Source organism: Antennarius striatus, chromosome 7 (genome assembly GCF_040054535.1).
Source record: "Antennarius striatus isolate MH-2024 chromosome 7, ASM4005453v1, whole genome shotgun sequence".
Taxonomy (NCBI): domain Eukaryota; kingdom Metazoa; phylum Chordata; class Actinopteri; order Lophiiformes; family Antennariidae; genus Antennarius; species Antennarius striatus.
In genome coordinates, this window is record NC_090782.1 from 22750001 (window position 1) to 22771936 (window position 21936).

At 40.9% G+C, this 21936-nt stretch overlaps 1 protein-coding gene across 2 annotated transcripts in view; it reads left to right on the plus strand.

Moving 5' to 3' along the window:
* LOC137598659 (disks large homolog 4-like) overlaps positions 1-21936 on the plus strand; it is a 70472-nt gene extending 48536 nt beyond the window's left edge. For both annotated transcript variants that reach the window (XM_068319059.1, XM_068319060.1), the window contains 11 exons: positions 468-570; positions 9053-9167; positions 13855-14037; positions 14882-14945; positions 15762-15777; positions 16964-17014; positions 17174-17275; positions 17916-18088; positions 18162-18271; positions 18359-18450; positions 18913-21936. In XM_068319059.1, coding sequence (XP_068175160.1) covers positions 468-570; positions 9053-9167; positions 13855-14037; positions 14882-14945; positions 15762-15777; positions 16964-17014; positions 17174-17275; positions 17916-18088; positions 18162-18271; positions 18359-18450; positions 18913-19019 — 1116 coding nt within the window. In that variant the 3' untranslated portion in view covers positions 19020-21936. The remainder of the gene's footprint in view (positions 1-467; positions 571-9052; positions 9168-13854; positions 14038-14881; positions 14946-15761; positions 15778-16963; positions 17015-17173; positions 17276-17915; positions 18089-18161; positions 18272-18358; positions 18451-18912) is intronic.

Here is a 21936-nt window from a genome sequence, read left to right on the forward strand (position 1 = left end):
GGGCAGACACAACAATCATTCAATCTATTATTCATTTAATCAAATGATCATGATTTAAAGAGACATTTCACTGAAGCGGGATCACTTTTCTTTTACACATTTTCAGTTAGCCAGTGGTTGCTAACGGCTGACTCCAGACGTGTGCTTCAGAACCGCATTTTTATATTCAACTAGAGTGAAATATGGCTTCAATTTTCTTCAAACTGGATTTAGTTTTCGGGCTGTGACACACTGATAATCCCTTCAGGCTGATCCTGTTATGTTTTAAATGCTGACAGGAAAGGCTTTTATTCATGAAACAATCTTCAAATACATATGAGCACACACACACACACACACACACACACACACACACACACACACACACATATGACTGGTGATCCAGTTATTGACCCACCGACATGTACCGCGTTCCACTCACTGTACATTTATCGATATTGACCCAGTGTGTGTGTGTGTGTGTGTAGGTGAATGGCGTGGACCTTTCCATAGCAACACACGAGCAAGCGGCCGCTGCTCTGAAGAATGCAGGACAGACCGTTACCATAGTAGCACAGTACAGACCTGAGGGTGAGTACCGCAGTGCAACACGGTATTATCATGTGTCGCGTGTCCACGTCAATCCATAAAACAGGAAAACGTCCCACCTGGATTCTGTGGTGTTCAGACCGACTTCAGTGAAGCTGAGGGTTGAAACAGGCTCAGTTTGGTTCAGTAAAGATTTAGAAAATGTTGTTAGTTTATTGACATAATGACACCCAATACAATGCTAATGCTACTGCCACCAGACGATTGAATACACACAGTCTCACCTTAACACCTCATAGACGGATTAAAAATTCAATGCTCATCAGCATCACTCAGCGTCCGGCCAATGAGCAGCTGAGCTCTCTGGAAACAGGAAGCTGAGCGTCTTTTTCTGTCCTCTCTCCAATATAAACGATTGCATGACGAAACTGATGTTTAATAAACAGACACACAATCAATGTATTACTGCTACTCGTAGTTTCATACATGAACTTGAGTGTTTATGTTCAAATGATGCATGTTTTTAAATGTTGGGGGGACTAACGAAGCAAAGATTACCTTCATTTTTAATACCAGTGGTGTTAAATGCTTCAAATGCTGTTCCAAGGTTTTATTTAATGATAACACACACACACAGTGTCGCTGTGACTGGTCAGTCATGTATTATTCAGTCAGAGAGGAGGCCCAGGAATTTGTTCTTACAGAACAGAGCAGCTACACCGGATCAGGATCCCGTTACACCGGATCAGGATCCGTTTACAGCGGATCAGAGTCCCAGTCAGAGGAAAAATGGCAGAAAATAGAGTGCATGAAGATGCATGAAGCTCCATCACAACACAATAAATCACCCCAGCAGCTACAGCATGCAAACACACTGGAGGCCTCTGGAACCAGTGGGATATAACCCACACTTGGTGCTGAAAGCTAAGATGCATGGACTGTGAATTCTAATCTAAGCGTGTTTAAATATAGATCCCAAATAAAAATGCATTCCATGAGAGAAAGAATGTCCAGGTTGAGGTGATAACGTAAAAATAGAGGATTCACGGACTCTTGGATTACCGGCATGCTCGTGTAGTTTCAATCTAACATTGTAAATCCTTGTGGTAGCACTGACATAGTGACATAAAAGCTTTATGATTATAAATATAATGCGATTCTTATCTCTGCCAAGGAGGTTTTCTGTCTGCTTGTTTGTGTGTATGTGTGTGTGTGTGTGTTTGCTAGCAGGATTATACTAAAACTAAAGGATGGATTTGCATGAAACTTTCACCAAAAATAGATCTTTCGCAGAGATTTAGATTAACAAAACAATGTGAATTCCTTCTTTCCTGATGTGTAAATGGACCAGATTCAAACATCAAATCAGATGTGTCGGTATTCTGCAGCTAAAAAGGCTTTTCTTGTTGATTTTAGTTTGTTAAGAAATGGCTGAAAACTTCCCAGCCTGCCTCTGGACTCTTTTTGTCTCTGTCGTGACTCTCATTATTGACTGCTGACTGAACTCTCTCTCTGACACCCCCACCACGCTGGGATTTGGTCACCGTTTTTTGTGTGTGTGTGTGTGTGTGTGTGTGTGTGTGTGTGTGTGTGTGTGTGTGTGTGTGTGTGTGTGTGTGTGTGTGTGTGTGTGTGTGTGTGTGTGTGTGTTTGTCTGTGTGTCCATCTGAGGTCTATGTTTGTCCCATTCCCGTGGCGATGGCAGGCGGTAACCAGCAGTGTTCCCTCTGTTTCACACACACACACGCACACGCGCACACACACACACACACACACACACACACACACACACACACACACACACACACACACACACACACACACACACACACACACACACTTCCTGCCAATACAAATGGAACTTGCTATGACCTCCAACCAGGAGAGGAAACTGTCTCTCTTGCTGAGAGTGAGCAACTCTCCTCCTGTTATGTATATTAAACAAGTTGCCCCCCCGTATCCAAACACAGCACACCTCGCATAGGTTTTTGTGTGCGTGTGTGAGGGTGCGCGCTTGGGCGGGGGCATGGCTGATTTAAGCCAATGCAGCAGATATAGATCTGTGTTTATTTCAAGTGCAGCAGATGGAGTGTGTTTCGCCGTGTAAAGTCTTCATGCTGCGTTAGCTGTCCCCATGTTGCTCAATGCTTTTAAAGCTGTTTTAAGCTAATTATGGAACTCCAAAAATGTGTTGCAGTGTGTGAATTCACATGGAATCATCCAGGGACGGCTATTTAAACGGATGTCCTCGGAAAAAAAAAAAAAAAAGTCCATCTGAGAGATTTATTTGCAAATGTAATGGCATATTTTAAATTATTCTTAGTTTCTTGCAAAATATCCAAGATTTAATATTTCCGGTTTCACAGTCATATTTTTATCACACTTGAGTTGGACTGAACAAAACTAAATTCATTCAAAGAGAGTAAAGCGTATGTGAAATATGAAGGGGGGGAGGTTCAAAAAAAAAAAAGAAAAGCTAAATAAATGCCACTCTGGTTGACATGTAATTTAAATAATGCTGCAGCAACTCAGTAATCAATAAACATATTGGTAATAAATCTGCACGCTCATTTAAAAAAGCCAATATTTTTCAATATGAACCTTTGAGTGTGATCGCCTCGCGTGTCACGGCGCCCTGATGTGGGTGTGGTAATGCCTGCCGGTTGACAGCAGCATTAGTCACTGGGGATCACACACGACCGTCACACACGTACTGTAATGTAGGCACGCACAGAGGTGGCGTCTGTCAGCAGTAATGCTGAGGTGATGGGGAGGATTACCTCAACTTCCCTCAGCCTGCTTACTATACTCGTGTGTGTGTGTGTGTGTTGTGTGTGTGTGTGTGTCGTGCAGCACTTGCTAAGTAGAAGATTAACTCTGAAACGCCCAAGTTGTGGGAATTTTATCCTTTCTTTTCCTACTTCACTTTCCCCTCCTTCCTGTCCATCAAGTCGTCCTCTCCTCCACAGCGTTACTGTGGTAATGGTCTGACTCATCGCCCACGACGTGTGATGTCAGGGATTTGAGCTGGCACTCGTAACAATGAAGGTAACTGATTTGCAGCTTGTTGTCCGATCGCTGTCACGCTCAGGCTTTAGTAGGATCCAGAGAGGAAACGCTTTCTTCACTTCCTTCACTTCACAATTATTACATTATGATATTTTAGTTTCAGTATTAATATTAATGTTGTCTTTCTCGATCTCTCCCTCCTCTCATCTCGTCTGAAATCTGATCCAGTTAATCAATACCAAAATGGATTACTTTACTCTATTCAATCAAATAGATGAGCCTCTTTCGTCGCTGCTATTTTTAGAGCCGGAGTCTGATATTGATTCTTGTACATTTGTACAACAGACTTAGCAGAAATGTTTTTCTTAAAAGCTGATCAGACGGAGTAAAAAAGCAAGGAGGACATTTCTTGAAAAGGATGGATTGAGTCCTTTGGGTTTAAAATGCACATCCTCTAAATAAATGAAAGCTAAGTGTTACCCTCATAGTGCCTTGGAAGTCACACATGATGAAAGTTTAATCATGTCGTTGGAGGAATTTGATTTCCGTAGCAGTGAAAAGATTTGAACCGGAATGAATAAATCTGAATTTGAAGCCACAATTTAGTTTTGTTGTCTCATAAAACTGCTTCAAGCCTGGTGTATTGAAAAATTCATGTCCTGTGTTCTTTTCCCATTCTTCTTCTTCTTTATATATCATTTTACCACCAATTATCCAGCTGGGGAATTGTCATGAACAGGTAACTCCCTCGTGCTTCCAATGACCTTTTAAATGCAATGAAAGCAATAAAAAGCTATTAAATTCAAACAAAGCAGCATGAAACAAGAAATAAATTCATGTTTCTTCAGTCAAGAAGTTATATGGGGGAGGAATATTGATCGTCTGCACCCGTTTACTCACATCATTATTGATGCAAGGAAAGTTTAAATAATTAGAGTTTTGATTGATTATTAAAAAGAGGGATAAAGAAAGGAAATATTGGTGCAATGCACACTTCATAGATCAGAACAGACCACCTCCAGAGGTTTTCTGCTGGATATCACTGAGGCAGCACAAAGCAAGGTGTTTGCCAGCTGCTGAAGAGAGGAACAATGCTCCTCTAGGGAGGAGAGGAGAGGAAATGTGAGCCCCAGAGCCATCAGTCTCTATCATCACCCTCCCCCCATATCTCCCCTTTCTCCTCCTCCTCCTCCTCTCTTCTACCACTTTTGCGTGTCTCTCTCTCCCCATTATGTCTTGTTTTCTTCGTCCATCTCTGCCGCTCTTCTCTCTGTGTTGCTGTTAATCTGACAGTGCTGCATTGAGGTGATGTGTGTTGACAGAGGCAAGTGAGATGCTGATGGTGTGAAACTTCATATCTGGTGATTTCATTGTGGGCGACTGCAGCGGGAATTTGGTGTCCGGAGAAAGACTCATAGATGGAGGTCTGTTGGAGGATAACCGTCGTTTTAACATCAGCATCACACCAATGATTAAAATATAATCTCATGCAAAAGGATTCTATAGAGAGAACCAGATGTAGGAAATGGTAAAAAGGGATAAAAGGATGAGTCAAAGATGGAAACTAGAGATGCAGAGAGAATAAGAGACAGATGGAGACACAGACAGACGCAATTCATGCAGAGAAGAAAGACTTTATTTCCTTATGCTCCGTGAAGGATGCTATTACCCTCTCTCCTCTTTCGTCTGCTTGCAAAACAAATGGAAAATCCATTTGTTTTGGGAAATCCATATGAACGGAGTCGCCGTTTAAGCTTCCTTAAAATCAATATTCTGGATGCTTAGTAAAGGTTTACTGTGTCTGTGGCGCGAAGGGTAGACCGATTCCCTGGGCCGAAGTAGGGCAGGAGAGCCTGGCATCAACCCGGGCTTCCTGCATGAGTGACCTGAGGAAACTGTGTGTGTGTGTGTGTGTGTGTGTGTGTGTGTGTGCGTGCGTGTGTGTGTGTCTCCGCCCTACAGCAAGCTGCTGTCAAACGGGGAGGAGCAAGCGAGCGAGCGCACCAGTGATCGAGAGATAGAGGAGGAGAGGAGTGTAGTGGAGGGAGCGTTAGCATCTGTTGTTCCTCTAGCAGCTGAACATCACTGGGCTGATTTCACACACACACACACACCGCACACACACACACGCACACACACAAACACACACATCTTATCTGCCACGCACCGCTGCATTCCTTCACACTTTTTTTTTTCCACATACATTTATATCTATCTGCTCTCTCGCTCCTCCACACACATCTAATCTCTGTCTTTCTCGCGTTTGTTAGTTTTTCCTCTCATTCACATCCTGAGACTGTAAAAAAAAGAAAAGAAAAGAAGAAAAGCCGTCTTGTAGGAAAGCCACCATCGCGGCAATTTACGGCGGGGACACTGAGCCGCCTGTTCACCTGCAGCACGTGAGTACAGCTGAAGGGAGAGTTGGGGGGAGACAAACCTGACACGATTTACTTATTAGGAATTCCAGCTCTAATTACATGGCCGGCTTCACTTTTTATGGATCCCATTTATCTCTTTACACTTTCAGACATTAGTTCAGGGAGCGAACCGGGAGGGTTATACTTAGTGATGCTGGACTGGAAGGAAAGAGTCGGTGATGCCGCATTATCACCCTGTCCTTGGTGTCACTTCAAGTGCTGTTGCTTTTGTTTCCTTTTGGTTCTATCGTTGGATTTCAGTTTTAAAGGAAGATCTGCATCCTCATCCTCACCGGCAAACACTAATCTTTGTTCTGTAGCTCACAACGCCTCTGTCTGCTTTGTCTCAGCGCCGCCTGTCATTGATAAATCTGTATTCTTTATCTGATGTGAGTTTTGCAGCATCACTCATCTGCTTCCTCTCCTTCTCTCATCTGTCCATCCTCTGTCTTCCCTCCCCAATCTGTCTCTCCTCCGCTTGCTCCTAATCCAATAATGCTGCATTGAGGTGATGTGTGTTGACGGGGTGGGTGGGTGGTTGGGGGGGCAGTTAGACGCAGCTGATTGCAAAGTTCACGCAAACACGTGGAGATTCCTGATGCGCCGAAGCGGCTGGAGTAGAAGTGTTAATCCGTCAAATTATGATGGATTAGAGCAGAGCTGAGATTGACAATGCCAGACGGAGGTCAGCGCGGAAAATTTTTAAGGTTACAAAATTACATTTTTCTATTTTATCCTTTTATTTTAGGAATATTGGAGGCGGTTTTTGTGTGAATGCATCTCCTCAAAAACAAATTAATCATAGCCCCCCGTCCCCCCACCCACCACCACCACTCCCCTGAATCTTACTGTGGCATCTCAAAACAGCAGCTGCAGAATGAAAGCATCAGAGATCGTGTTACTCAGATGTGCATGGCTTTGAGCCGGTTTAGCACAGTTTAGCTGTTTTACGTCTGTGATGTGAGCTTCAGTACGTCAGATTAATGAGCGCTTCGGGGGGGGGGGGGGGGTGAAATCAGCCCAGAGATCTGGGGGTTGTGGGCTGGTGCTTTACAACAATCTCAGGTAAACAAGGAAATGAAGGAGGTAAAGCCAAGGGATGCTGCTGATTCCAGAAATGTGGGTATCTATTAGTGCGCATATATGGGCGACTGTGTGTACCTCGGGTATGATTGAATTACTCAGGGTTAATTAGATTCTATGGTCCACAGTAATGGTTTGGACACGTACACACACACACACACACACACACACACACACACGCAGGGACATCCTTCAGAGGGGCTTGCTCAGGCTTATTGCCAGTGGCGTTGTCATCCAAACATTAGTTGAGAGGTTTCTGGGAAGCTGTGTGGTGTTGAAAAGACACGAGGACAGTTAGTCAGGATTTATTACATGCATATCCGCTCTGCAGCAGCCTGCTGGGTAAGAGTATAAATGTATTTTTCTGCAGGAAGGAGAACGTTATCCTTTTAAGTGAGGACCTTTTTTCTTTCTTTTTTTTCCCATAATTTATGTGCATTTATAATTAAAGAGGAACGGTGGCATTTTTACGACAACCAGACAAAAACAGGGTCACAATCTGGAGGGTTTTTCAGCATGTAGGAGGACGCTAAAACCACAGGGTCACTATGCTGGGTGTGTGAGCAAATCATTGCAACTTGCAATGATTTGATGGCCCTCTCAAAATTGAGTTTTTGTCATTCAAGTGAGGAGGGGATGCAGCTGCTGCTGGTAATTTGACTGAAAGTGGCTTCTTTTTTTTCATTATAGTTGTATTTGTGTGAATGAATTTGAATTTGCGTGAAACAGCATTAAAGTTATTTCTGTCTTGTGTTTCCTAATTTGTGATTTATCGGTAGGTTAGCTGTATGCGAACCTTTGAGCAAATACGAGCCAAGGAACTAAAAGTGAAAATACTGCACTAATGATGCAGCCTCACAAAACCACTGGGCCGCTTGAACGTCACTGTGCCAGCTCAGTGGAAGCTTTATAATGTGATGCTTCTGTTCAGTCCAGGTGAAGTCAGGTGCAGATCACACCCTGTCAGGAATTCCAGCTTTGGTCACACAAGTTTGATAATATTTTATCAGTTCTTTTCACACTTAAACCCTTTTTTTTCCTAACAGAAGCCAAATCCTGATCATAATTGAGAGATCTGTGAAATCAAACAGTTTGAAATTAGCAGCCTCCACCAATCTCTGTCCACGTCTCAGATTTGATCAGCAATCCAAATAAGTCTGATGTTGAGCCCACCGACGGCTGTTCTTGTTCATTAGTCGGAAGTCATTCCCAAAGAGGCAAAAGGAGACCAATTTATATCCTCTGTAAATCCATTTGCAAGTAACACACGGACTGAAAGTGTGAGTATTTTGGCCGTAGGTGTCACGTACTTTGTGTCTGATTGCAAAAATACATTTAAACTAATTTCTTTTTGAGGAGCTTTAGGTTTAGGAGGACTGCAGCATCAGAGAACCAGTGGACCAATTAGAATTTAACACGATATGAAAAAAGTGTAGGTGTATCATCATCGCTTTAAAGAGACGTCTGACTCATCGCTGCTCTCTTGTGGATGTATTGATGCCAGCGTTACACGCGAGGTTCGACGGACGCACCGTTTGAAAACAGACATCGATCCTCGTACGTGTATGAAGCGGAGACGAGTCTGTTAACTGTTTGTAGGTGTTGGTGAGAGGAGAAATCTTTTTTCTGACAGTATCGAGATGAACTGATCTGATGCAACGGGAGTCAACATTCAGATCAAACGGACTATTCTGTGAAAGCTGGAATCTGTTGTCATGTCAATGCTCACCGCTGCATGTCCATCGGTAGTAAAATGTGTGGAATGGAGCCTTCATTTGTAGGAAATGTGCTGTATAAACCTGCCTCCTCTACATACCAGCATGTGATCTTTGAACTTTTGTGCAAAAACATTGGTTGATTGTAATATAGAGCAAAGACATCTACAAACCTCCATGATATATCGATATACCATGTGAGCCTCACTAACGCAATTAACCTGAAGGCTGCTGGGTGTAATAATAAATTCTCTTTGTGTATGTCTGTGTGTGTTTGTGTGTGTGTGTGTGTTCTTGCAGAATACAGTCGTTTCGAGGCGAAGATTCATGACCTAAGGGAACAGATGATGACCAGCAGCGTCAGCTCCAGCTCCACGTCACTCCGCTCCACACAGAAACGCACACTTTACGTCAGGTAACACACACACACACACACACATGACTGATCGTCGAATGCCCTTCAGTGTGACAGAGCTATTATAAGCTCTTATCGCAGCTGTCGCCTCTGCACTTTGTGTGTGTGTGTGTGTGTGTGTGTGTGTGTGTGTGTGTGAGGTGAGATTGCGTCGAAAATCGCAATGAGATTGTCTGGCACACACACCTTTGACGCACAAACACATCCATCGCCTGTCGGCATCCCAGTTTTCCTCGTGTCATTCCCATCCTGGCCTATTCTGGTCATTCACTATTTGCATCTCCCTCCTGCAAAGCCCAGGAGCTGTGTCAGTCTGAACCCACACACACCGTTAACATCCTTTCTGTGCAAGAATCACAGCACTTGAAGTATTGATTAAACATTAGGTAGCCAGGTCCAGATAAGTTACCGGAGCTCTCGGACGATCAATGCATTGCTGGAAAAGCAGCTCTAATGGTCGCACTCATCATTAAGTCCACTGTTTATGCCTTGAAGAGACAAGGAGGCCATTTTTAGGTTGTGCAAGTTCAGCTGAAAAAACAAATATCAGCCCTATTTAGGAGGAGAAGCAATTCAGTCTCTATAAACCTCTTTAAGATTCCTCTGTCGCTGTGACATCAGTTACTTCTGTCATAAGAGTTCTGCTCTCCTACTCTTATTCAAACCCAGTTCCTATCAACTGTTAGCAACTGTTGCCTGTTCATCCTCTGGATTCTTTCAAGCAGGTTTTTTTTTTTTTAAATTTTCTACATCTCTATTTCCAAATTTGCGTCAGAAACAGGTGGAAATAACTTGACAGACATGGAGAGGGAAACGGTAAAGGAGGAGGCAGGGTAAACCAAAGATGATAAGAAAAGGAAACAGGAAATGTAAAGCAAAGGACACAGTAAACTGTTTGTAGTCTAGAGACTACATTTAGTATTTTTCATGTGTTTAATGGCGAGAAACTTTAGATGAGGTTGGTTGGTTCATTGTTTACACCTCTGTAGCCATTCAATTTTGGTGTCGATTCGATAAATGCATCAATCTAGATTTTTTCCCCCCACTTTTTTTAAATTTCTCAGTCCAGGTGTTTTTTGTTTTTTATTTCTGTCATTTTCCATAATAACTCCAAACCTACAGAACTGATGATTCCCATTACCGGTGATGAAAGGGTGAGGCATACGTAGGATTGTTCAGACTCGACAGAGATCTACGCTTCACTGAGTGGCATCGTTTTTGAATATGTTACAGAAATTAGATCCATCCGATAGAAAATGTCGAACTCTGCGTCGGGGAGGGAGACACAGCCTGCCTTCTCAAACCTTGAATGACTTCCTTTTGCGTACGCACCATAAAAGAAATTATTCTACCGCGAGATGCAGATGAAATAGAAAACATATCAGCAAACAACATTGCAGATACACGCCATCGCCCTCGTTAAAAATTTTTAAGACGCTGCCCATCGGCGTGACTATCATTAGCCCAAATAAAGTATACATCTGCTATTTTTATTTGGTTTTAGATGAAAGTGAGAAAAATATCCTGTCTGCTGCTGAGATCATTTTAAAGCAAACAAAATAACATTTGTTTGGTGCAATGAGGGGTTCTAGAGGTGATGGAGCAGCAGCAGGTAACAAAGGGTTTGGAGGTAAAATAAGGCTTTAGGTAAGAATTTTGGCATAAGGCAAACAAATAGATCTCCGGTTCATCTATATTGCATGATTTTGGACCTTTGGAGGAAGTTGGAACACCCGAAGGGATTGTATATGAATGTGTGATTGCAAATGTAATAAGAAAATATGCTTGTGTCAGATAATTACCGTGACAACCCGTGGAGGATAATCACTTTAAATCCTGAATCTTAATGACAGCCTGACTCTGAGTCTTATCAAAACAGGGCTGCAGTCAGTTTGGGGATACATAGAATAATGTAGTCTTCCCCCAACAGCCCGCACAATAAATCACTGTCATACATGAATCTGGTTTGCTGCTCTGAAACGACCAATCAGCATCAATTATTCAGGAGGAACTCCTGGTGCAGCAGCTGATTGGTCACAGAGAGGCTGTTTGTGTGTGATAGATAGGGGATGTCTGAGGCTGTGGGCTGTTGTCTATGTGTGTGTGTGTGTGTGTAGTGCATGTGTATAATTGGTAAGAGACATAGTAACCTTTCCTCAGAGGAAATGTCGCTGAAGCAATGTGACGTATGTACGACTGTGTGTGTGTGTGTAGCCTCCCTTCTTGTTATTTTAATGCCCTGCTTCACACACAATGAAAGCCCTTGATAGTACTGTGTGTATCTATGTTCACTGTTTAAAGAGCCACTTGGTAAACAGGATATAATGACAACATAATTAATTCACACCTCCATTCCAAACACTGATTTTTTTTTAAATTCTCAGTCATTTGTTGTGATTTGAGTTAGTTACAAAGGGAAAGATAATTACTGTATATTTAAATATATACGAGTCAATAAGTACTTAATTGAGTGTTTTTTCATAACAAAATACAGTGGCATTGATTGGAGTTTGTTGGCTCTATGAAGACAAAACATTGTAATAAATATGCAATAAACATAAATAAATAAACACAGGATGCGGATAAAGTAAGTTTGCAAATAACTTTTTTAACAGCGCTTTCATACAGTCGTATTCTGTGGCGTGTCTATGCAGCAATATTTTATGAGTATCAAGTGAAAAGTTAGACTGCAGCGCAATTTGGACAAAAGTTTGCTGGCTGTGCAAAAATAGCACTAACACATAATTTAAGATTTAAACTTTCCACGGCGCTTGGTAGGAGGACACCAGTGTAAAATACAGGCCAGGTTTTTGTGCAGTATTTTATCAGATGTAGCTTCACTTGGGTTACTCTGCTTCAGAGGTTCCCAGGTTGGAATAAAAAGATGGCTGTAGCTTTAATAAATTAAATACAGTCATTGGTGCCGACTAGTAGCTTAACTACGACTTACAGTATATTCGCATGTTGTGTTTTAGTTCTTTACAATATTTAAAGTATCCACCTCATGAATACTCATGTCAAAGCATCATCGCAACACGGTTTGGCTGCTCCTTGTGCTGACTCAGCGCCATTATAGGTTAACACACACTCTGGGATCAGACCGGTTTAAACAAATACACTCCAGTAATTGCTGTGTTCCTGTTGGTGTGTTATTAGATTTCAGAGGTTTTCACATAGGAATTGAACCGACTACAATATTGAGAAAAGTTAATTGGTTTCGATTCACATTTTCATAGCTTCACTTTCAATATTATATCCATCAGTGTCAACATTTGAGATGCGTTGTTGCTTTTCCTCAATCTGTGCTTCTGTAACTTACAAATAAATATGCACTTCATACATTCAGAATCTATATCATATGCCATGTCTTTACTATTTTTGGACATTTTAATTTCTTGCTAAGAAATAGAGCGTCTGGAAATGTCCATTTTTGTCTGTTGTACTACTACAGCCATCCACCAGGGGGCGGATTTCATCTTGTTCCTCCAGACTTTGACTATCTTTACTTTTTGAGGCCCTGAACTCTACATAAAACATTCAGGACTGTACCCTCAGGCACTCGGGCCTAAGACGCGGCTGACTAAGACTGTCTCAAGGCCCTGGACAAATGTTATGGCCGTGTTCCCAGATCACACTAATCTTTCCCTATCCGGGGCCTTGGCGCTGCTGACCACCTCTCTCAGGCTGGCTAAGATTTAGTGTATATTCTTATATAGTCTTTTAATTTGGCACCAACCACAGAAAACATAAAATTTGTTACATATGATGTGGCCAAACATTTAGATGAATTTTATTCATAATTCCTGTACATTTTTAGATCAATTTCTTTTGGTTGGTCATCTGGTGGTAACCGTGACAACCATTCTACAACTGTTTACAGAAGTCACATGACTTCAGAGGTGGTCATTGAAGTCCTGGTTGAACTGAACCTTCTGGTCATAAGATCACATCACTCTCCATCAGCCAATCAGACATTGATTGAGAATATTTCAAAAGCAAAATTAAATTGTAATTACCTATTTGGCATTTTTTATTATGTTAAATCTGACATCAATAAGAAACTAATTATTTTATAATTTTTCTTTCTTTCTCTTAGTTTCTCCTGTTCTGTCTGCGTTGTGTTTTATTGATGAGGCGGGGGGGACTTTAGGGGATGCCGGTTATTTCAGCTCTACTTCCTTTGCACACGCACACACACACACACACACACACACATAGACTGCTGGCCTACTTTTCCGGGTCTTTTCCTTCTGGATGACTTTGAAACCCTGTGGTCACACAGACGTATCACTATTCATGCACGGCGACACACAAATGCGTGCAGACTGCAGACCGACATGCGCACAGATAGATGTTTTCAATTGCAGGTTCGCACAAAAGCATTCACACACAAACAGTGTTGTAAATTAACAGATAACAGTCAGTTAATGCTGCTATTTTGGCTGTTATTTACTCTGTTAAACTACAATTTAAAATACATGTAAAAATGGTCTATTTGAAAAGGAAAAGACCGTTTTCTTTTTCAAATCAACCATTTTTACATGTATTTTATATTCATCTGTGTTTATAATACATATGAATATAGACTTGAATTGACAGAAACAATCATCATCCATTGTCTAATGTCTCACTGAAGTTGTGTTGCAAATACGCATCAGGTGAACTCTTTTTATTTATTTTTTTGCAGAGCGTTGTTCGACTACGATGGAAGTGCGGCGGATTTGAGCGTACCCAATCAGGCCCTGCCCTTCCATTTTGGGGACATCCTCCACGTTAGCAGCGCTGGCGAGGAAGAGTGGTGGCCTGCCCGTCACCTCAGCCCTCCACCCCCAAACTGCCCCGAGGTGGGAGTCATCCCCAGTCGCAGGAGGTGGGTATTGCTTTAGCTTCATTTACAGTGTGGTATTAGTATTTTTATTTAAGTAAAGGATCTGACTGCTGAGGCTTTCTGTCAAAGATGACACTGAGGGAGGTGATGAGGAAGAAGAGAGGGATTTGAGAAGTGATGAAGGGGAAGGAAAGTGAGAGGGTGTTAAAACGTGAACAAGGGATTAGAAGCAATGAGGATGAGTGGAAGCAAGAGATGGGGTGAGAAAAAGAAATGGGGGAAGGATGGAGGTGAGTGAGAGAATCTGGTGTTGGAGGCTGGTATATATCATATACGATGTGTCATTTATTTTACGTTATTACATAAAATAATAAACATTATATTTAATATTAAATGGGACTGAGAAGAGAAACATCTTAGATATAGTTTATTATATGGCTTATTATGCGGCATTCGCCATCAGGGATTAAAACTGAAAACTGGTTAATTAAAACTGGTTAATTTGTGTGGTGATTTTGTTGTGGGGGTTTTTCTGTTCAACTCGTTTCCAGAGCCCATTGTTGAGCCTTTTTAGAGACATTTTGAGGCTAAAAGCTGCATAATTTAAGACTTTGTCTAAAAATACATTTGACTCATCACCTTAAATTATAGAAGGAGGTTTCAACAGAGGAAACATGTCCTTGATGGCCTGAAGAAAATGGCCCTGAAGTGACAAATCTAAATTTAGTCATTGCTGACAAAACGGTGTCCTCAGCAGGAGGGAGCAAAACTTCAATGAAGAGAAAACATCTTTCCTACAGTGTGGCTGTAATATATAGGTCTAGTCTCATCTCTGTATTTATTATGAATTGCCTGTGTTATATTATTAATTATTTACATCACACAGGGCGGAGAAGAAGGAGAGGTCGAGGTTAAAGACCGTCAGAGTCACAAAGACTCAAGACAGACCGGTGAGTATTAAAACCAGGTTAACGTCTCAGGTCATCTCTTTTCTCTCATGGCATTAAAATAAAATTGAGCCAGACATGAAAATTCACTTACGGTGAAGTTTCTCCAAATAAAACAACAGCGAAACAGTATTCTGAAGAAAACAAGATTTTAAAAGGAAACATAATTTGACTCCCTTCAGCTCATTTGATATCATCAGAGTCTCCACAAGCCCTGAGATTCCAAATCGATCTTTATCAAATCTGAAATCTTTGCTGTCTTTTCTCGAGAGGGAAAAAAAAAAAAAAGCGTCCGCAACCAGAAGAAGCTGCACAAGCTTGAACAAACAGTACGTACCCAGAGGCAACATCAAGTTTAGGTTTAAAATCCACAAACTAACCAAGAATTTCTTGAAAAAAAAAGTATTAAAAATGTGTTTTAAACCAATAGATGAAAATTATTTGAGTGTAAATGTTGTTTAAGGAACTATTCAAAAGTAGATGAACTGGCCGTCAGTTTGAGTTCACAGGTGAGGAGATGACGTAAACCAAACAACGCCTCAGTCGAGCCGCGTCTAACGCCAGCTGTTGATATCACTGTGTTATCAGCTTGCTGTCTGCTTTCCTCACACTGTCTGAGTCAGCGAGTCTGAAATCAGCAAATCTGATGCACAGTGAAAACGTGAAAATGTAAAAACATCACACCAACACGTGTGCTATAACCTCTGGCTCCACACGTGGAGTGTGAGGTTCTTAATAAAGCGTCTGCCAATAATAATGGGGATACTGTTATCAGGTTACGATGAGTAATGCTGTCTCTATGTCTCTCTCTCTCTGCAGGATCAGGATGATAAAGGTAGGCATCTTCTCCCTCAGTCACACCTGCTGGTCAGTATATGTAACTGCAGCTCATTGATCAACTGGACCAACTTGGAGACATAGCATCAGCTCATGAATGCATGCGGCTCACTGTGCCTCATCCACCTCAATCCAGCCATGGGACAGAGAATCATTTTTGTTGTGTAATTTTGCACAAAATTCAGTTTCCTTGTCAAGAAACATTTTGCATCAGAATCAGAATCTAAATGATTCTGAAGTATTCTGAATTTTTGCTGCATTATTGGCATGCATTACCGGCTGGAGGTGATGAGTTTGGAACAACTGCATGTGATGGAAGGCCAAGATTTAAAAGATGTTGTGTTGTGTTATTGAAATGTGCTTTATGCAAGTTGCAGTTATATTTCTTTTCTTTTTCTTGTTTTTTACTTTGGGAAAGTTTCCAAACAAAAGGAAGCAGTGTGATCTGTCGTTTTGTATGAGCTTTTTTTCAGGTTGTTTCACCCACCTGATCACCTGATCACCTGAACACTAATCTGTTGAATGGCCAATGGTGTCTCTTATGAGAGAATGTCAGTCTGTGTGTGTGTGTGTCTCAGTGTGGTTGTGTGTGTGTATGTGTGTGTGTGTGTGTGTGTGTGTGTGTGTGTGTGTGTGTGTGTGTGTGTGTGTGTGTGTGTGTGTGTGTGTGTGTGTGTGTGTGTGTGTATGTGTGTGTGTGTGTGTGTGTGTGTGTGTGTGTGTTGCTGACTCTGACCTGTCTTGTCCTTCCAGAGCTGGTAACATCTAGCACCAGCGATAGTGAGAGTTGTTCCTGTAAGTCTAGACCCTCGTCTATCATTTTATTTTGTTCTTTCTTTTTCTCTTTCTTCCTGCCTTTCTTTTCTTCTCTTTTGTCACCTTGTTCAGTTTTTTGTTATTTTTCAAACCTGCTACTGGCTCGCTTGTGTGTCTGCGAGTCATTCACGTGTGTGCGTGTTGTGATTGTCCTGTTGTCGTGTGAGTGTGTGTGTGTGTGTGTGTGTGTGTGTGTGTGTGTGTGTGTGTGTGTGTGTGTGTGTGTGTGTTACCTATCATCTGCTTTTCCAGTTTTCCCAGAGCAGCTGAAGAAGTTTAGTGCAACAGTAGAAAAAGAAAAGGGTGTGTTTTGTTAATGTAGCCCCGCCCCCTCTAAATGTATCCATCACTTCTGTTTGTCCAATCAGCTGGCCAGGAGGAGACGCTCCTCACCTACCAACCTGTGATGCAGCAGGAAGGTCAGTGCTCAACTTATTTATTATATTAATCATTCAGAAAGTCAAGCCAAATATTTAATAATTTGCACATCTATAAAACTCTTTATTGCTCTATTTTTTTAAAATGGTGAATTCATTTTTATTTCATACACTGCCTTTGTTTGTGTTTGTCATCACCAGTTAACTACACACGACCGGTCATCATACTCGGAACAATGAAAGATCGGGTCAACGATGACCTCATCAATGAGTTCCCCGACAAGTTTGGCTCCTGTGTCCCACGTGAGTGTCGTAATAAAGTCCAGCACTGACCTCTGAAACAAGACGGGAACTTTGCACAGAAGCTTTTTTTGACTTAAACACTCATTATGAAATGAGTGTCTTGCTGCAATGTCATTTTGGGGGTTTTGTCATATGATTAACAGAACATGTGAAAACCTTATTTGGTTTTCATCTGATTGGACTTTTTACCTTTCTCATCCTTCTGTTATTTTCTTCTTTTTCCAGACAGTTTGAAGGAATGATTTGCAATGACAGGCAGGCTGACAATAAAAAATATAAAATGAGGTCTATGAACAGCTCTGAAATGAAAGCAAAAAGATCAGATCAGCTATCCTAGTGAATTGATTTTTCATTATACTCTGAGATATTTTGTTCCTTTTGTCATTCAGATGTGGCCAGCTCTAATACCACAATCTTTACCTTATCTTTACTATCATTATCTGTTATTTTAAGTTTCACTGAAAGCAAATATGCATTGCAATAAATGGATACAGATGGAAAACGAAACTTTTTATTCATGTATTCGTTTGTTTTTGGTGATTTTTGTAGAATCATATCAGATTAATACTACACAATTAAAATTTTTGCTTTCATACAAATGCACACAGCTTGACAAAAAACGTCTTGAATTGACCCGCAGACACGACGCGACCGCGGCGAGACTACGAGGTGGACGGCAGAGATTACCACTTCATGTCCTCCCGAGAGCTAATGGAGCGAGAGATCCAGGAGCACAAGTTCATCGAGGCTGGACAGTACAACAACCACCTGTATGGAACCAGCATACAGTCTGTCAAAGAAGTCGCCGACAAGGTGAGTTTAAAGAGAGCAGGAGGACAGGAGATGGATTTAAAAGGCAATCAGGAACACTTCTGTTCTCTCCCAGGGAAAACACTGCATACTGGATGTATCAGGGAATGCGATAAAGCGTCTCCAGATGGCAGGTCTCCATCCCATCGCTATCTTTATTAGACCACGCAATGTCGACAACATCCTGTGAGTCCTGTAAATACCAAATTCCAGCATTTTCCATCTGAATTTCACTAAAAGCTGAGGTTGTAATTTCATCGTCTGTGTATCCAGAGAGATGAACAAGCGTTTCACTGAGGAGCAGGCGAGGAAGACCTTCGACAGAGCTGTCAAATTGGAGCAGGAGTTCACAGAGTACTTCACCGGTTAGTTGTTGGCACAAAACACTTAAAACACAAGCTACTGGTCTTGTTGGAGAGCAGGAGTCAATTTGTAAATGAGAGACAATCAGCGATCAGTTTTCCATCATAGCTCAGTTGTGGAGAATTATTTAAACATCTTGGTAAAGGTGCTTTTTTGGCTTTCTTTTGAAGAGTTGGATGAGATAAGACTACTGCAAGTTAGCAGAAACATAGACTTTGTTGGCTTTTAGGGTGTTAGAATTTAGATATTCCGAAACTTTGGCTGCTCCATCCTTAACTTCCTTACATTAGAATAACATTGTCTTTGAATCGGTTTTTGGGTGAGAAGATAAAATTGAACTATAACATTGATTCCATTGAGTATGATACAGGATTTTAAGTTCTGTATGTGTGACAGTTTTTGGGGTTTTTTTGTATTGCTGAGCAAGTGTGATGGTAAGCATTCTCATCTTTCTCTGCCTGCAGCTATAGTCCACGGCTCGACTCTAGAGGAGGTGTACGCGCAGGTGAAGCAGGTCATCGAGGAGCAGTCCGGTCCTTACATCTGGGTGCCCACCAAGGAGCGACTCTGAATAGCACAAACATACACGATCACAAACATTACCCTTTCAACACGTCCTACTCCTCCGATTTTGTATTTTCAGCTTGCTTCCTTTCTCTCTCTCTCTCTCTATTTTGCTGCACTTCACACAAGCGTTTGCGTAAGCATACAGTCGATTGAGGCTGGGACAATCTGGGGCTGCTACTTCCTGAAATGGGAGGGGCTAAGTCTGTCCAGCAGCCTATTGGTGGATCTTCCTAATGCTCAGTTCCTTAATGTTTAAGGAGGTGGTTCAAATCAAAGTGACATGTACCCTTATCTGATTTGATTTCATTGTTGTTCTTCTTATTGTTGTTGTCGTTGTTGTTTTTCATATTAACAAAGGGTATTGCATTCATGTTTGGGTTTGTAATGATATTATTGTCACCAAGAGGCAGACTTTTGCACGCTGTAGCTTTAAGAGCATGTTTTTGGGACAAAATCGTGATCTCCTTTCCTCGTTTGTCCGTCTGTCTGTCATTTGTTTTGGCATTGTTCCTGTTTCAAGTTTCTCTCTTGCTTGTCCTTTTTCCATTTTTCTTTCATATCGCTGTTTTCCCTCCTTCCTTATTCAAATGTAAGGGTCAATCTTAAGGTTTCCCCAGCATTTTAGCATTGAAGGAAAGAATGACACTAGTATAGTATAATTACTGTGGCAAGAATATATTAAGGCACTTATACAACACTTGATATTTCTTTTAAAGACCAGAAATTATAAATGAATCTTACATTGCTTTTAAAACATGTGTTCATTTGTCGATTTGTTTTAAAGGGCCAAAAACAAATTTAAACTGTATTTATTAAACTTCTGAGAATTATGCATCATAGCAAGAGAAAATAATACTAAAAAAAATATAAATGCAATGATTAGAATGAAATTATCAAGCATCTCACCGATGGGATCCACCTGACAGCAACTTTTAGTTAATCACATGATTAACTGTCAAGAGCGAGAACAGCCAATAGGAGATAAGGATTTACTAAATCTCTGACATATTTATTGATTTAAAAACAATGGTTACAGTTTATGCTATGATAATATTCTATAAACCACTTTAAATAGTAGAGAATGGCATGTTAACCTATACCTGAATCAATGAACAAATGACCAAATTCAGATAATGTTGAGTGCAAGGTGACAACAAACAAAATCAAAGTTAAATTTGTTATATTTGATAAATACAAAAAAAGAAGACCAGGTAATGTTAAAGCTTTTAAAGTATTTCCGTCACACACAAATAAATCACTAAATTTCCCCCGTCTCAAATTAAGCATTGCTTAAGCTATGATCAGTATCTTTTTTCACATTTTTTTAACATCAAATTAAGTATTAGAACAGTTGAGTTTCAAAGCCAGAGAAAGTCAAGTGAATAATTGACATTACTTTTACCTTAAGTCTAATCATTTGATAAGTGCAGACCTAAGTCCTCTATTTTAAACTTTAACTGCATTGCCCATTTTGTCCTGCACTTCTTCCTCCTCTCTGTCTCATGCCTTCAATCCTTCTCCCCATTCACTGAGTGACAGTAGTTGAGCACTCCAGCATTTAACAGTGTATTGTCTTCGTCACTATTGTCACCATCATAATCATCAGCATCTTCTTTATAGCTTCCTTTCTTACTTTAGTTGCACAACTGAGAGCTTGTTTCCTAAAAGCATCTTAAAACTGATACCATCCTGGTGTTTCTGGTATTTTCTAGCGCTATCAGCGCTGAATGTGTTGGTTTGAAATGTAGATAAAAAGATCAGGGAACACATTTTGCTTATGCAGGAGTCTTTTTAGCATCCATTGACTGCTTAGTTCACATCTAGTTGGTGGTTTAACACTGTACTGCTCATCAACAGTGAATGTAACTTAATCTGTTTAAAAAAAACCATGTTAGAGTTTTTGGATATGAACGCTTTAAATGTGGGTTTACAGGAAAACGTTTAATATTGCTGTAGAGAGTTTGCACATCTGTGACATCAACCATGGGTTGTTTTATTTTTGGTAAAAAGAAGGCAATGCCACATGTCCTTTAAAGCAACTATGATCAATATTTTTGAAAATAATACAACAATGTGAACGGATAAAAGGCTTGAAGTGATGATCCTACAGAGAATAATCATCTGAATCTACAGCTTCTCTCAGTTTCACAGAGCTTTAAGATTAGCTTCAGTTCACTGTATAATCATTTAACTTTCAGATTTACTGTTTCAGTTTTGATCAGTGCTCTCAGAGCATTGTTTTCAGTGAAAAAAGCCCTGAAATGCACCGTACTCTGTCTGCGTAGGAAGACACAGCTAGTGGCTAGCTGGATTAGGAAGAGACCAAATAAGAAGAAGAAACATACTTTTACTATCCCCTTGGAGATAATACAGTTATCAAAAAGAGTGATGTCACAAATGGGGCTAGCCGGAAACAGGACAATGATCTCTGTTATGATATGTCACATTTGAAATACCAAGATGCTTTTGGCAACGCAGCCTCTTTATGGACCTCGTCAGCCAATCATATTCCCAAATCCACCACCCCCTCCACCCCCCAAGGCAACTCTTCCAAGCTGACTGGATGCCGGAGACATACAGAAAGGCCCTCTGTCAACCGAGCAGCTCTCAGACAAAATTTTATGACTTATTTTTACCACTTGTGTTTTGCAAGCTTTATTATATCCACGCACGATATTCCGCTGAACAATGTCTTTCCGTGTATCATCCGAATCGAGTTTAACCAGTGATGTCATCAGCAGACAGAACAGGACTCTCTGTATGACTCTGGATGTGCGTCAAAGCCAGGGGGGCCACATCTTTGTCTGTTAGAGTAAAGCACTGATGCAAAGAATCTATTACAGAGATGGATCTATATCTAACATATTATAATATTTATCCCTGCTCTGACTGCCTATTTTGGTACAAAAAAAATAAAAGTA